Below are 15,052 nucleotides of genomic sequence, written 5' to 3'. Positions count from 1 at the left end.
ATGAAACACAGTTCCCCAGATTTATCTAGTGCTTTGCAATTGTAATGAAGCAAACATCCTTGCTTCAAATATTTATGCTGTAAGACAGAGGGCTTTTCTGTGGAAAACGCAGACAAGTTCTTCTTGATGAGCAAGGCATTCTCAAATGCTGACCTGGCTTGTGAATTAGAACTAAGGAATAGGGAGAAAAGTGAAGAAAAATCCCTAAGGAGCACTGCAAGATAATATTACTTTCCCTCTCATGCTGATACAGATGGTTCATGTGTGCCATATTAAGTCTTTCCTTTGAAACAAGCCACAAGTTCTTGAGCTGCTGGTTGCAGAGCCTGTCGTTACCGCTATAAAATAAGTAGTTTTTAAAATTTTGTTTAACAGCTAATTGTACATCATTAGCTTTATTAATTTACCCTTTTTTGCAAATAGAATCAATTTTTGTAACCTGTCATTGATGGCACTCCTGCTTTAGTCTGGATGGGTCGATATCGCCAAGCAGTTGTGTTATGCAAAGGTGGACAATGGCGGCTGTCTGGTGACACAGCAAGTGGAAGAGCTTGCACACTTGTTTTTTGAGCTTTAATGCGCGGATTGCGGGGACGCCTAGGAGATTGATGCCCCCTAGAACACCTGTTAGCATTTTTCGATGACCCTTTACTAGAAATCCAATTACAGGCGTGGGCTTTTCGGCATTCAGGCCTTGTACCATGATGACTTTCTTTGTCACCTGATGGGGTACATCAGTGGTAATCACGCTGACTTGGGCTCCTGTGTCGAGTAGGAATGAGACATACTTGTCTGAGAGGGTTTGTTGGATCGATGAGGGTGAGCTCGGCGTAAGGGCGAAAATCATCTGCAGTAGCTTCTTGGATTGCGCTGTCGGACTTGCCAACGGCGACTACTCGTTTTTTGGCTGCTTGTTGTATTTGAAGCCCAGTTGTTTTGCAAGGAGTTTCTGTCCTTCATCTCCTAGTGCCCGTAGTTGAGCTTTGTTGAGTTTTGTGTGGTTCAACAAGAATCCGAACATGGCTCTTTCTTCCGGTGATCTTTGAGGCGGAGCTGTTCTGGGTGGGCCCCAGCGATTGGTCTCTCCGGGTGGTGCTTGAATTGGGTAGGCTGCAGCATGGGTTTTAGGAGGGTTGCTCGCCATTGCCGATTGCAGGCGGGATAGTAGGCCCAAGACGTTTGCCGACACTCCATTCACACTTGGGTTAAGGACCAATTTTGCAGTAAGTCCTTGTGGACCTCCGTATATGTCAGTTGCAGCTTCAATGGCTTCCTGGAGGCAGGGAACTCGACTTGAGTTATGTAGATAACGTTGCGGCCATGCTGCACCCTGCTGCACTTGTGTCAGATTCAGAGGGTGTAGATTTGGGTTCCAAATGGCATAAGAAATTCCGATTATGGCGTGGAGCAACTGGATGGCATTAGGTTGGTTGGGGCTGCCTTCATGCCAGATGTGTGATTTCCTCATGAGAACTTCTACTACCAAGGCCGCAATGGTATTGCCAATGTCCATTTCTCGCCACGGGGGCTGGATCAGTAACTAGCCCTCGGCTCCAGGCTGTGTTCTGAACGAGTTGCATGGCTTCGTCTGAATCAAGAGTTTCGTGTCCTGCCGCTACTACGAGATGGCCTAGCCAGACTATAGGAGTTTCGTTGGGTTGAATTTCTGTTTCTTTGTGGAGCTCACTCATTTCCATCCGAGTCCTGGGATGAGTGGTGGTGGTAGTTTGTGTGACACCACCTGCTTGAGTACGCTTGCATACGGTGATGGGCAAGGCTGAAGTTATCGGCTCTTTTTCGCCAGCTTTACTTTCGGTTTTCATTAGCAGCATGTCATTGAGCCTCTCTGGGTATGGTGGAGGCGGAGCGGTTGGCGGCGGAGCATGGTCTGGCCAGGCGGTAGGCGTGACTACGTCTGGTGACGTCAGATTGTCCTTCATTAGCGGGGCGGTGGCGGGAGGATAGGCCGGCCAAAAGGTGGGTGTGGCGTCGTTCGGTGACGTCTCGTTATTCGCTGTCAGTCCCTCTAGGCTTGGGTATAGTCTCCCCTTTGGCTCAGTTCCAATTTCTGGGCGTGGCTTGTTGTCGTCAGTGCCATTTGAGGGCGGTGGCTTCTCCGTTTGTGTACCGGCATTTTCTAGTTGCGGCTTCTGTTTTTGTGCGGTGCCATCTTGGGGCGCTGGTGGAGCACTGCACTTTACCGCCAGATCCTCAGCAGTGTTGCTAGCCATACCCAGCTGTGAATCAAAATTTGTGACCTTGCGCAGCAGGATAGACACAGTACGGAATAAAACATTAATCATCTTTCCTTTGTCCCATTTGGGACCAGTCCACTTTGTCACCGTACGGCTCTCTGATTCTAGGGTTTTGCGGAGCTGCGTCAGCAGTTCATGCCCACGTGAGTTGGGTGGCAGGTTTGGGCAGTTGAACTTGTTGGGTGGGGTGCCCTTTCCCCCTTCCCGTTCATGGCGGATGCAGTGAGCAAATTCTTGAGTGGGTGTCGGGTTCACCGCGCTGTCAGGTTTTACTCGCGCCAGAGACAAGTTCCTGACCTCATCTCTGGGCCGAAAGGTGACTCCATCTCGGCTCATAACACATCCAAAGGAGCTTGGCGCCAATTGAATGGCCCACTCTTTGCCTCCCTTGTCTCCAATGAGAGACACATACCCAGGATGAACTAGCGCTCCTGGTTGCACTAAATGACTACGACTTAGTGGGGCTGACGGAAACCTGGTGGGATCCATCCCACGACTGGGCGGTACATATTGAGGGCTATAGATTGTACAGAAAGGACAGAGTGGGGAAAAGGGGGGGAGGGGTTGCGCTCTATGTTAAGGAGCAATATACATCAACCCTCATCAAGACAGAATCAAAGGATGAGGAAGTAGAAGGACTGTGGGTTAGGCTACATGGGGGGCAAGGAGAAAAGGATTTGGTGGTAGGGGTCTGCTACAGACCCCCACATCAAGGGGAAGAAATAGATTTGGGGCTCCTGAGGCAACTCTCAGAGACCATAAAAGCTAAAGAGGCGGTGGTCATGGGGGACCTAAACTACCCGGACATCTGCTGGGAGACACAGACAGCGAAGTCCCACCGCTCACGCAGGTTTCTAACCTGTGTACAGGACCTCCACCTGACGCAGGAGGTACATGGTCCCACTAGGGGGAATGCCTTACTGGATCTGGTATTGGCAACGGGGGATGACATAGTAGGGGACCTACAGATCGGTAGCCATCTGGGGGACAGTGATCACCTAAAAGTACAATTCAACATAAGGCGTCGAGTGGGTAAGGTAACCAGTAGGGTGAACGTGCTGGACTTTAGGAAAGCTGATTTCAGCGAACTCAGGCGATTAGTGAAGGATGCACTGCAGAGTAGTAGTTTTGAAATGATGGGAGCCCAAGAAGGGTGGCTGTGCCTTAAGGAAGCTATCCTTCAAGCACAAAGCGAGACGATCCCCGTGCGAGGTAAAAGAGGGAAAGGGGCCAGGAGGCTTCCCTGGCTGACCAGAGAAATCCAGGGCAGACTAAGGGCCAAAAGGGGAGCACATAAAAAGTGGAAACAGGGAGAGATCACCAAAGAGGAATATACCTCTTATGCTTGTGCTTGTAGGGAGGCAGTTAGACAGGCCAAAGCTACCATGGAGCTGAGGATGGCAACCCAAGTAAAAGACAATAAGAAATTGTTTTTTAGATATATAGGGAGTAAAAGGAAGGCCCAGGGAGGAATAGGACCCCTGCTAAATGGGCAGAAACAATTGGTGACGGACAGAGGGGACAAGGCTGAACTCCTCAACGAGTTCTTCGCCTCAGTGTTCCTAAGCGAGAGGCATGACAAGTCTCTCACTGGGAGTGTAGGGAGGCAGCAGCAAGGCACCAGACTTCCATGCGTGGACCCTGAGGTGGTGCAGGGTCACTTGGAGGAACTGGATGCCTTTAAGTCGGCAGGCCCGGATGAGCTCCATCCGAGGGTACTGAAGGCACTGGCTGACATCATTGCAGAGCCACTGGCGGGAATATTTGAATGCTCGTGGTGCACGGGTCAAGTCCCGGAGGACTGGAAAAGGGCCAATGTGGTTCCCATTTTCAAGAAGGGGAGGAAGGAGGACCCGGGTAACTATAGGCCAGTCAGTCTCACCTCCATCCTTGGCAAAATCTTTGAGAAAATCATCAAGGCTCACATTTGTGAGAGCCCGGCAGGACAAATTATGCTGAGGGGAAACCAGCACGGGTTCGTGGCAGGTAGATCGTGCCTGACCAATCTAGTCTCTTTTTATGACCAGGTCACAAAACGCCTCGACGCAGGAGGAGGGGTGGATGTCGTATACTTGGACTTCAGGAAGGCCTTTGATACGGTATCCCACCCCATACTGGTGAACAAGTTAAGGGGCTGTGACTTGGATTACTGCACAGTCCGGTGGGTGGAGAATTGGCTGGAGGGTCGCACCCAGAGAGTTGTGGTGGATGGGTCGGTTTCGACCTGGAAGAGTGTGGGCAGTGGGGTTCCGCAGGGCTCGGTGCTTGGACCGATACTCTTTAATGTCTTCATCAGCGACTTGGACGAGGGGGTGAAATGTACTCTGTCCAAGTTTGCAGATGACACTAAGCTATGGGGCGAAGTGGACATGCCGGAGGGCAGGGAGCAGCTGCAAGCAGACCTGGACAGGTTAGACAAGTGGGCAGAAAACAACAGAATGCAGTTCAACAAGGAGAAATGCAAAGTGCTGCATCTAGGGAGGAAAAATGTCCAGTACACCTACAGCCTAGGAAATGACCTGCTGGGTGGCACGGAAGTGGAAAGGGATCTTGGAGTCCTAGTGGACTCCAAGATGAACATGAGTCGGCAGTGTGACGAAACCATCAGAAAAGCCAATGGCACTTTATCGTGCATCAGCAGATGCATGACAAATAGGTCCAAGGAGGTGATACTTCCCCTCTATCGGGCGCTGGTCAGACCGCAGCTGGAGTACTGCGTGCAATTCTGGGCGCCGCACTTCAAGAAGGATGCGGATAATCTGGAGAGGGTCCAGAGAAGGGCCACTTGTATGGTTAAGGGCCTGCAGGCCAGGCCCTACGAGGAGAGATTAGAGAAACTGGACCTTTTCAGCCTCCGCAAGAGAAGGTTGAGAGGTGACCTGGTGGCTGCCTATAAGTTCGTCAGGGGGGCACAGAAGGGAATTGGTGAGTATTTATTCACCAAGGCGCCCCCAGGGGTTACAAGAAATAATGGCCACAAGCTAGAGGAGAGCAGATTTAGATTGGATATTAGGAGGAACTTCTTCACAGTTCGAGTGGCCAAGGTCTGGAACGGGCTCCCAAGGGAGGTGGTGTTCTCCCCTACCCTGGGGGTATTCAAGAGAAGGTTGGATGTGTATCTAGCTGGGGTAATGTAGGCCCAGCACTCTTTCCTGCTTATGCAGGGGGTCGGACTCGATGATCTATTGAGGTCCCTTCCGACCCTAGCATCTATGAATCTATGAATCTATACCCGGTGATCAATGGGCTAATGAGACCATCTGCTTGGTGGTAAATAATGTGAGCCCATAGATCATTTGAGTTCGCACAATCACGGTCTCCAGCACGCCACGGGCAGTGACGTATTAACTCTGACTCCATTTCACCTCCCCTGGATCCTGTTCGTGACGCCATGTCACGCCCCATAACGCCGGTGCACCCTTGACCTGCGAGCCTGGGTCGGCACGACCGGCTTGGCATGAGGAGGGGGATTTATGACCGGGCAGGTGGGTGATAACGGTGAGCAGGAGGCAGGATGATTTAAACACAGCGTGATGGTTTCACAAAAGATTTATTTTACTTACGCTTCTGATGTACTGGAGCGTAGGCAGAGGAGCTGATTGATTTATTCAGTTACAGCATGCAGATATCATGTTACCCAGCATTTACAGGGTGGGTAAGACAGTTGCTTCCGAGCGATTCATATAAGCCTTTGCAGTCTGCAGATTACCGAGAGCTCTTGATAAGAAAGATAACACCAGAGATGGAGAGATAAAAGGGGATACGCCAGAAAGATAACGTAGGCGGAGAGAAATATTCGTGCACGATCTGTTCTTCTTGAGTGTATACGCAGTTCTCTGCTTTGGGCCGAAGTTCTTTCAAAGTTATACTTTTCACAGGTGACCAATCACTATACGCCAATTATAAATAATTAATGAGTTGGCACTCGTGCTTTCTTTGTTTGCTCAGGTTTCATAAAAAAGGGGGGTTATTTTTACTTGGGTGGTACTGGTTCTGTTTGGTCACAGGATGGCGCGCATAGTATATTTAATTTTATAACTTTACTAAAGTTAGCTAATCTCGTTACTATAGGTACTTTATCTTTTGTGCTGGGCTGCCAAGGTCAGTTTGTCTCTTTCATATGAAAACTTAAGTAATCTGAAATGAGGTACAGATAGGGGTGCGTATATGCAACACTGTTAATACAGAGGCATAAATTACAACCACAGAGTTTGTTGTGTTAGCTTCTGACCCTTTGGCATCTGACCTTTTGCCATTGGCATCTGAAATCAAAGACTTTGATCTTTGACAGTTCTGTTGATACTTGTGCTCATATCAGTAGATTACATTTCTCTCTGCCAGTAAAAGCATGATGACTAATTGAAGATATCAGTGGTGCATTTTATAGTGTCAGAAATACATAGCAATAAATAGGAATCAAATTCTATTGCGGCCATCAGAGCTGAAAGACAAATTGCACAAGGGCTCTATGTTCTAAACATTAGTATTAAACTGCTGGATCCTGGAGCAACCCAGAAATCATGTGTTGTAGGCGGGTGGTAACGGATGAAGTTAGCTGTAGTCTTCTGTCCTTGTAATAGGCTCAAAGAATTTCCGTTATTCACAAGGGAATTTAAGATAGGCTCTCTTGCTCTATGAACCAACCATTTTGCTTTAGAGATCTATAACATGCGTCTAAGCCAGCCTTAAGCGAGATTGCATTGACACACCTCCCTCACTCCTAGTATCCTGAATCCTTTTAATTCCTTATGCATGAACTGCAGAAGAGAGAAGATTTGAAACTATAGAGCTGAGAAATCAGGTGTTCATGTACATGACTTCAGAGTGAATAGGTTCTTATTGCCTACCCATAGACACACAGGAGTTATGGACTTTTTCACATATTTCCTATTAATTTAGCCATAGATACTTATTTAAATTGGTTCCAGTCTGCAAAATGATTCTTTTATATATATCATTTTGCATATATATATATATATATATATATATATATATGCAAAAACTGTTTTTGTATGCTTAATTTACAAGTGAAAAATATCTTTTTTTCCTAAATTTATTCCTGGAAGCTCAGTTTGAAAGTCTGGTCCCGTAGGGTGCCAACTGTTCTGCTTCCTAAATTGAGGTGAAATTCTCTAAAGAGTTCAGCTGCTATGTGGGGATTTAAACAAAGTGCTTGGATTTTCAGAGAAACTGAACTCCTGAAGCCAGTAACTCCTACTCTTAAGAGTGGGTGTTAAGTTGGTGCTTCAGAAGTGGTCTAAGACTCCAAGCTGATTCTTCTTCTGTGTTAGTGCCAGAAAGAAAAAATGGGAAAAAATGTCCAAATTAAGCCTGCAGTTGCATTCAGCTTTATACCTAGACACTGCATGTTTTGGGGCTGTTTTGCTTTCCTGCAGACACAGGGAAATGTACAGTCCAGAGGCAGTTACATTATTTACCAAAGATCAGCTCTCATTTTCTTGGGCAAATCCTAAACACACACTGACATTTCAGCATCATACCTAGATACTTTACTTTTATCAAATTTGTGTATTCAGGGTTAATATTTCAAAAACCTTGAGAGGTAAAGGACTTTAAACTTCTGTAAAAAAGGTATTGCACATTATACCAGCTTACATTTAACTACGGTATTAAAACAATAGTGAAACTATGACCTGGAAAAAATAGTATGTGTTTTGCTGCTTCCGATACATAAATAAGAACTGTTTGGTTTAAATATTTGCTTAGTAAGATAAAATAAAAGAAACTTTCATTTTGTTTACCCCTGAATCCATTGGTAGCTAATGAACTGGTGGGATTAATTTGCCCAAAGACAGTAGAATTGAACCAACTGAAAAGGAAAGCCATTTTAATTAAACTATTTTTGTATGTAATTCCTATTTAAATACCTGAGAACATCTTGGGGGAAAAGTGATCTATGTTAAATATCAACATTCAGAGGGATGATAGAGACTTCTTATTCCATTATCAAAACCCTTCTTTGCCTAGGATCTGCTAGCATAGAGGTAGTCAACTTGTACTACCACTGTGTTACAAGTGGTATGGGCAGCCTCTGTGGGTGGGGTGCAGCAGATTGGGGAGGGTATGGGCAGCACAGTGGAGGACAGGGCAAAGAGCAGAAAGCAGAACAGCAGGCTGGGTAAAGGAAAGGGTGTTACTCAGGGAGTGTGGAGAGCTAATTTGTGGTATGCCTGCCAGAAATGTTGGCGCTACTGCTCTAGCAAAACAAGAGAAGATCAGATTTATCATTTGGGAATTGTCCAAGGACAAAAAAAATTACACAAATAAAATCTTGCATCTTCAGATTTTCATGCATCCTTTAAAAAAAAATCCTGAAGCCCAAAAAGGGGCACAAGTTTCTGCTGAGAATAAAATGAAGTTTATTTTAAGGAAAGCAAATAAAGTCAACTGTTAATACACTTGATAGTCCATAAAAGCATTTATAAACCTTAATAGACATTATTCCTTCATCTTCCTGAATTACAATCACTTATAAAGAGATTTTTAAAAAAGCTTTCCCCCTCTTACAATTGCAGGAATGATTTCAGTGCAACATGGATAACATTAAAGTTCAGACTGTTTTAATTAAGGACCCAGTCCTGCTCATGTGGAGGCCTGTGCACAAAGTTTAGGCACATGCATAAATATTTAGAGGAGTGTGGCTTCTTGGCTGGGGACAGACATTCAAAAAGCCGGAGCCTGAATTGATTCACTCTTTGCAGGTTACTCTAAACTGCACAGCATAGACCACAACTTTGAGAAGCACTGCTCTAGGCACAGCTCTAATACAAATCAAGGTGCACACAGCCCTCTGGGCACTGAGGATCTTATGACTTAAAGGCTCCTCAGTTATTTAGGAAACTTTCTTTAAAACAAACAAACAAACAAACAATATTAATTTTGAGTTCAGAATGTGGAGCATCTATCTCCCCATGACTTGAAGTATAGATGGTTTAAGTGTCAGCATATATTATGAGAAATGGTTGTCTTAGTCTGGCCCTGCAGGTCTTAGCTTTGGGCTCACAGGTGCAGGGCTTATATCTGCACACAGGGGACTAGCTTGCCTCTCCAGGCTCTAAATATCCAAAACTCACTTCCAAAAAAGAAAACCTACAACTGGGCATCTACTTAGCCTCACCCTGACTTTTCCAGGGTGACATTGTTAAGTAGAATTATACTTTAAATTATACTTTGTGTAAGTATTCACTTTGGTAATTATCTCTCTTCAGAATAAAAAGCCTTTGGGTCTCATTAGGAACTTCCTACTGCTAATAAACACATTGTACTAAATAAAAGGAAAGATCTCAGTCACTCACCATTAGCAATTGTTTTTATCAATAGAAGGAGTCCTGATCTAAAACATACCTGGAAATTTCTCCAGCTGTCCCCAGTTTTTCACAGCAAGGAAGATTGTTATTCTCACATAAAACAAACCTCCATCTATTAAAATAAAATCATAAGCAGTGGGAGACCCAAGAAACAAGCCAAGTCATAATAAAATTGGTCTGATGCTGCTTATCTTACTTGGTAACACCTGTCAGCGATTTAGCTCTATCAATACTGACTGATGAGAAGCTGCTCTATTTGGCAGGCAGACAGGCTGTAATCAGTGGGAATCTTTGTGTTTTTCTGCCTTCTAACAAACTAATACATCTCCTCCTCTCCTCACAGGGAGTGGGGTGGATACGCATTTCCAGAACTGTAACTTAAATCCATATTGGCACAAGGGGAAAATAATCCTGCAGAAAATTAACAGGCCTTTAGTCAGAGAAAAGGATTGCCAGTGAAAGATTGTAGCTTAGGGATCTAGATAAAGCATGTCAGAGGGAGACCTTCTGCTGTTCTATAAAGAGCAGCTTCAAAGCTTTCATTGTTTTTTCAGTTCCATCTGTATTCATGCCAGGATACGTTTACACTAAGCCTTAAGTGTCTTTCATGCTCTGAGATGTCCTTCTTGAAGATAAAGGGCTTCCTTTGGTGTAGGCCTGTATGAGTTAGGTAACAAGTCTTCTGACAAAAGGCAGATCCACAGGGAGGAGTGGTAGAGTCTCTTCTGTCTCACTGTGCAGTAACGTTTAATGAATCCTATTCTGATCACGAGAGAGAGTTAAGTTTTGCCAGGCAGAGAGAGCAACTTCATGCCCTTACAGTCTGAATAGTTTATTTTAGGTTAAACGAAAAAAGCAAACAAAGGTACAGTTTTGCCAGAGAGCACTGTGCAGCTATAGTCAACTTGAACTTCAGCTACTCACCCAAGGGCAGGTAGAGGGACTTATTGGACCAGATTCTGATACCCCATGTTGATTAGTTACTTATTCCTTCAACAATCGTGTTAAGATAACAATTCTGGCTATTTAGGTAAATGCCTAGAGCCTAGTTTGATTAACATAGGCAGATACAGATCGTAAATTCAACAAAAGAAAGCATGGTTTTATGGTTATAGCTCTAGCGAAACTCAGTCTTTCTTTTTGACCCTAGACATGTCACTTCATTTATTTTTGTCTGAGATCCCCATCTATTAAATGGGGACAATAATAATGCCCATCTCCTTATCAGCTTAGGTTGTAAGTTCTCCAGGCTATCACAGTGTGGCCTCCATGGTTTCCTCTAGGCAAATCAAGGTACACACAGCCTTCTGGTGCTGAGGACCTGATGACGTAAAGGCTCCTCAGTTATTTAGGAAACATACTTTAAAACAAATAAAATTAATTTTGATTTCAAAATATGAAGCACCTCCCCATGGCTTGAAGTATAGATAGTTTAAATGTCAGCATCTATTATAAGACATGGTTGTCTATAATGACAGAAGCTAAATGTAAGGGTCCAGGATTGCCTTGTTAGTCCTGTGTTCTTACCAAACATGTTTAGATAAGTGTTTATATACTTGCCTGCAGTTGTCTTGCATGTACATCTACTAGAAATCTCTTAAGTTATATTGCTCAAAGCAAAATGTAGCGTTAGCTGATTTTGGCCAGATCTGTGCTATAAAACGTTTAGCATGCCCTTCCTTCTATAGGGAGTTTGAAAGGCATGTTACCGATGCTGTTGGTGCAACAGTGTCTCATTTGATTTCATACTCAATATGGTTTGCTCAAGATGAATATGCTACTTGAACACCTGATGCCTGTGCTTAGGGACCGAGACTGGTAAGTAAGGGCAACAGAGAGTAATTAGATTCCAATTAGTAGCTGTTAATGCATCTGTCTTCTCTAACTTGTTTTCCCTTCTCGTATTCTGCAGTGCTTTCTGGTTACAGCCTTACAAAAAGATTTAATAGGTACAGTATATTTCAGATGACTTGGAACCTCTTGCTTAAATTATTTGTTAAGTTCATGCAAACTGAAATGTCCACAGCTTTGGCTGCCAGTTTTGTCTGTGGCACATGAAACTCATAATGAATAACTTCAGTGATGTGTAAGGCAGAACATATGTAAACTGATTGTATCACTGGGCGCATCTACATGTGCATTAATGCACTTCAGTTAATGTGTGTTAAATGTAGTGCTGTCTATCAGTGTCCCTGAACTCCAAAATGGCTGTAGGAGTGCTTTATCTAAAGTTCATCAAATAAGCTTTAGTTAAAGTGCTTCCACTGCCATTTTGAAATGTAGGGATCCTGATATATGAGACATGGACTGTCATTGTGAGGTACTAAGAAAATGTGCATTAGCCAGTCTTAATGCACATTAACTAAAGAACACAGTTTAATTAACACTTAATGTGCATTAGCCTATTTTAATGCACATTAATGCACAGGATGTGTTTACTCATGTTCTGGGGTGGTGGTGGGGGATGTACTTTAATTAGACCAGCTCTGAGAGCCGGTCTAATTAAAGCAAGCAGAGCATCTCATGTATCAGTGTCCCTGCATTTCAAAATGGTGGCAGGGGTATTTTATCTAAAGGTCATCAAATGAGCTTTAGTTAAAGTGCGCCGTTGCCATTTTAAAGTGTGGGGATGCTGATATATGAGATGCAAAGGCTGGCTGAAGTGCAGTAATTACTATGCTTGATTAATTGAGTATACTTAATTACCAGGTTCAATTAATTGAGTCTGTTGTAATTACAGGGCACTGGGGCAGCCTCCCAGCTCATGTACAGGCACCCGTGGTTTTTTTAGTGATGTTTTAATACACTTTAAAATAAGCTAATGCACATGTAGACCATGCAGATAACCTCTGTCTCTGATCTGAGGAAGCTGTCTTAAATAAGAAGACACCAAACCCTTGAAAGTCTCTCCCTCAAATCTTTTGAAGGATACCAATATGCACACCTCATCTTTAGGGCCTAGTTTCAGCAAGGTGCTGTTATACTTCTTGGCTCATGTGTGACCCACTTAATTTTTGGCACAACTGCATCTAAAAGGTAAACTAAACTAGAGATTCCTGCAAGGCATTGACTAGCTTTTTAACACCATCCCTCACTGCAACTATTGAGAACTAAGGTTGCTCAGCACTTCACAAGAGTGGATCTGGACCTAGGATATTAGATTCCTGTTATAAATATCCATATCAATATAGTTATACTGTGAATTATCAATTATGAAAGAGGACATGTTCCTACTAACTCTAATGTGAGAAGTCTGCATGTAAAAAAACTTATAACCTTTACAGAGCATCTTTATTAGCTACATACATTTGTTGTCCCCCCAAGAAGTTACCAGTAAGCTTACTGGACATTATCAGAGAAGATACTAGTGCAGACATGTTATTTTGTGGTCTTGGAGGTTGCAGATCCAGGTAATAAGTCTGAAGACACTATTCACATGTTTTATGACTCATGATTGAGAAAACACCATAATTTGGAGCACTTAAGTAGTGCACGGGTTTTACATGGATTGAACCCTCTGCAACTAACTCTTTGTTCTCTCTCTCTCTTTTTTTTTTTTCCTGGGAGGGGCTCTTTAAAACCTAACTAGGTAAATTGCCAGATGTAGGGTATATTGCTGCATTATAAATAGTGTCTACTATAAACAGGCACCGGTACTTAATTGAGAAAATGTCCCTAAATTCTGCTTTTGTTCACGTGTAGCTACCTTGGTAACCACTCATTTTGTGTACTAAGGTTGTGTGAATTTGCTTGAGGGCAGGAACTTTTAAAGAGCTAGAAATGCATGGAAAAAAGTTCTTATCATCTACATCCAAAGGTTCAACACCTATGCTTTATATCTTTGTTTTGTTACAGACATCCTGTGTGACCTTGGGCAAGTCAGTTATGGCTAAATTCTCAGAGCTAGGTGGATATACATGCTTAACTATTTTTGAAGACTTGAGCCTTTGTCTCTCTATTTCAGTACTCCATCTGTGAATATGTGAATACTAGCAATTCCCCCACTCACAAGATAGTTGTTAGGATACACAAGTTAGACATTATGAGGTGTCAGATATTTTTGTGATGGGGACTATAGAAGTATGTGAAGTGGGTAAATGGATGATAATAATTAACAGAAATGATGCTTTCCAAAATTGTCTGCAGGGGCCTGGGAGGCTTCTTTTTACTTCTCTCCCTGGGACTACTTTCTGATCAGTAGAAAAGGCATTTTTCTTCTCTTACATTGTCCTTTTTCCCTCCAATGCTACCCTGTTCATTTTCATCTTTACAAATAGTACTTAGAGTGAGAAAAATGTGTAGTTAAACAGGATTGCTGAGGAAGTTGTTTCTGTAGAAACAATCTCTAGGTGAAATCTCTCAGGACTTCCTCTTCTACTCAGGTGACTTAGCAGTTCAGATGTTGCATCTGGTTAAGAGTATCATTTTCTCATAAACCTGCAAATATTGTTTCTGTAACATTGTCATGCTAAAGTGCCTTGAGCCTGGAATTTTTAGCAGTCTGTTATTTGCAGGCCCAAAATGTCATTGACCTTTATTTCCAGTGGTAATATATAACAAGTCTGAGTTCTAAATTTGCATGCAATAATAGACCTGGGGATGAATAAGTTTTGTTTTGGTTATAACTTTAGGAGGCAGATTGCTCATTAGAAGCTCAGAAAAATGTGATGAAGCCCTTGTCATATTAATGGCAAAACTCCCATTGATGTTAGCGGACCCATTCATTTATGCCTCCTTCCCCCTGGCTGAATTTGCTCAATTTCAGCAGGTTTGCACTCCAGATGGAGTTGTGTGTGACTTAAAAAGATTATAAATGCAATCACAGTCTTGAGTCTCAATTATCATGAATCCACCATAACACAGAACTTTAATTTATTCTTGTTGCCCATTCAAGTATATGGTGTATTACACCATGTATGAAACAATATGTCAGAGTTTGCTTTCAAAATTGTGAAACCTACTACATTAAAAAGTAAATCCAAGAGTCTAGTTTATATCCACAGAAATCAGTTTACTTTTCTGGGTTAAGCCCTTTACATTTTCTGAGGGAAGACTGGTATTTCAGCGTTTGCTCAAATGTAGTATGTGCATGTATTACCTGCTCTTCTTGGGAAGGAGGGGGTTCCTTACTTGTATGTTAGGGCAGGTCCCTGTGACTTCTACTTGCTCTAAATCTCCTCAGTTCTCCAGTTATCATGAGATTTCAGTGCCCTTCCAATTTCTTGGTTTGTTCAAAAGCCAGCATGTATTTCAGTGGCTGAGCATTTTACATGGTCTTAGCAACTAAGGAAAGAGTAAATGATAAAAGCCCAAGAGCAAATAGTGAAGGAAAGTGCTTTCTTACAGTTCTATTCGGATTTTCTTTGGCTAGTTTTCTAGTTCAAATATCTGTGAGTAAATTTTAAAAACAGATTTGTCAAATGGCTTTGGGGGATGGATGGCTCCAAACAGGATGCCAGCTGCACATCA

General features: G+C 43.2%; 1 protein-coding gene across 1 annotated transcript; it reads right to left on the bottom strand.

Annotated features, from left to right (window-relative positions):
- Nucleotides 1-892: 892 nt before the first annotated feature.
- Nucleotides 893-2,591, bottom strand: LOC149869434 (uncharacterized). The gene is given in 2 exon segments (XM_090037707.1): nt 893-1,499; nt 1,501-2,591. Coding segments are annotated over 2 exon segments (1,698 nt in total).
- Between the last annotated feature and the right edge of the window lie 12,461 nt (nt 2,592-15,052).

This window comes from Crocodylus siamensis, chromosome 3, assembly GCF_052110815.1.
Source record: "Crocodylus siamensis isolate JL-2025a chromosome 3, ASM5211081v1, whole genome shotgun sequence".
In the NCBI taxonomy this organism is placed as follows: Eukaryota; Metazoa; Chordata; order Crocodylia; family Crocodylidae; genus Crocodylus; species Crocodylus siamensis.
This window is presented reverse-complemented; position numbering and strand designations above follow the sequence as displayed.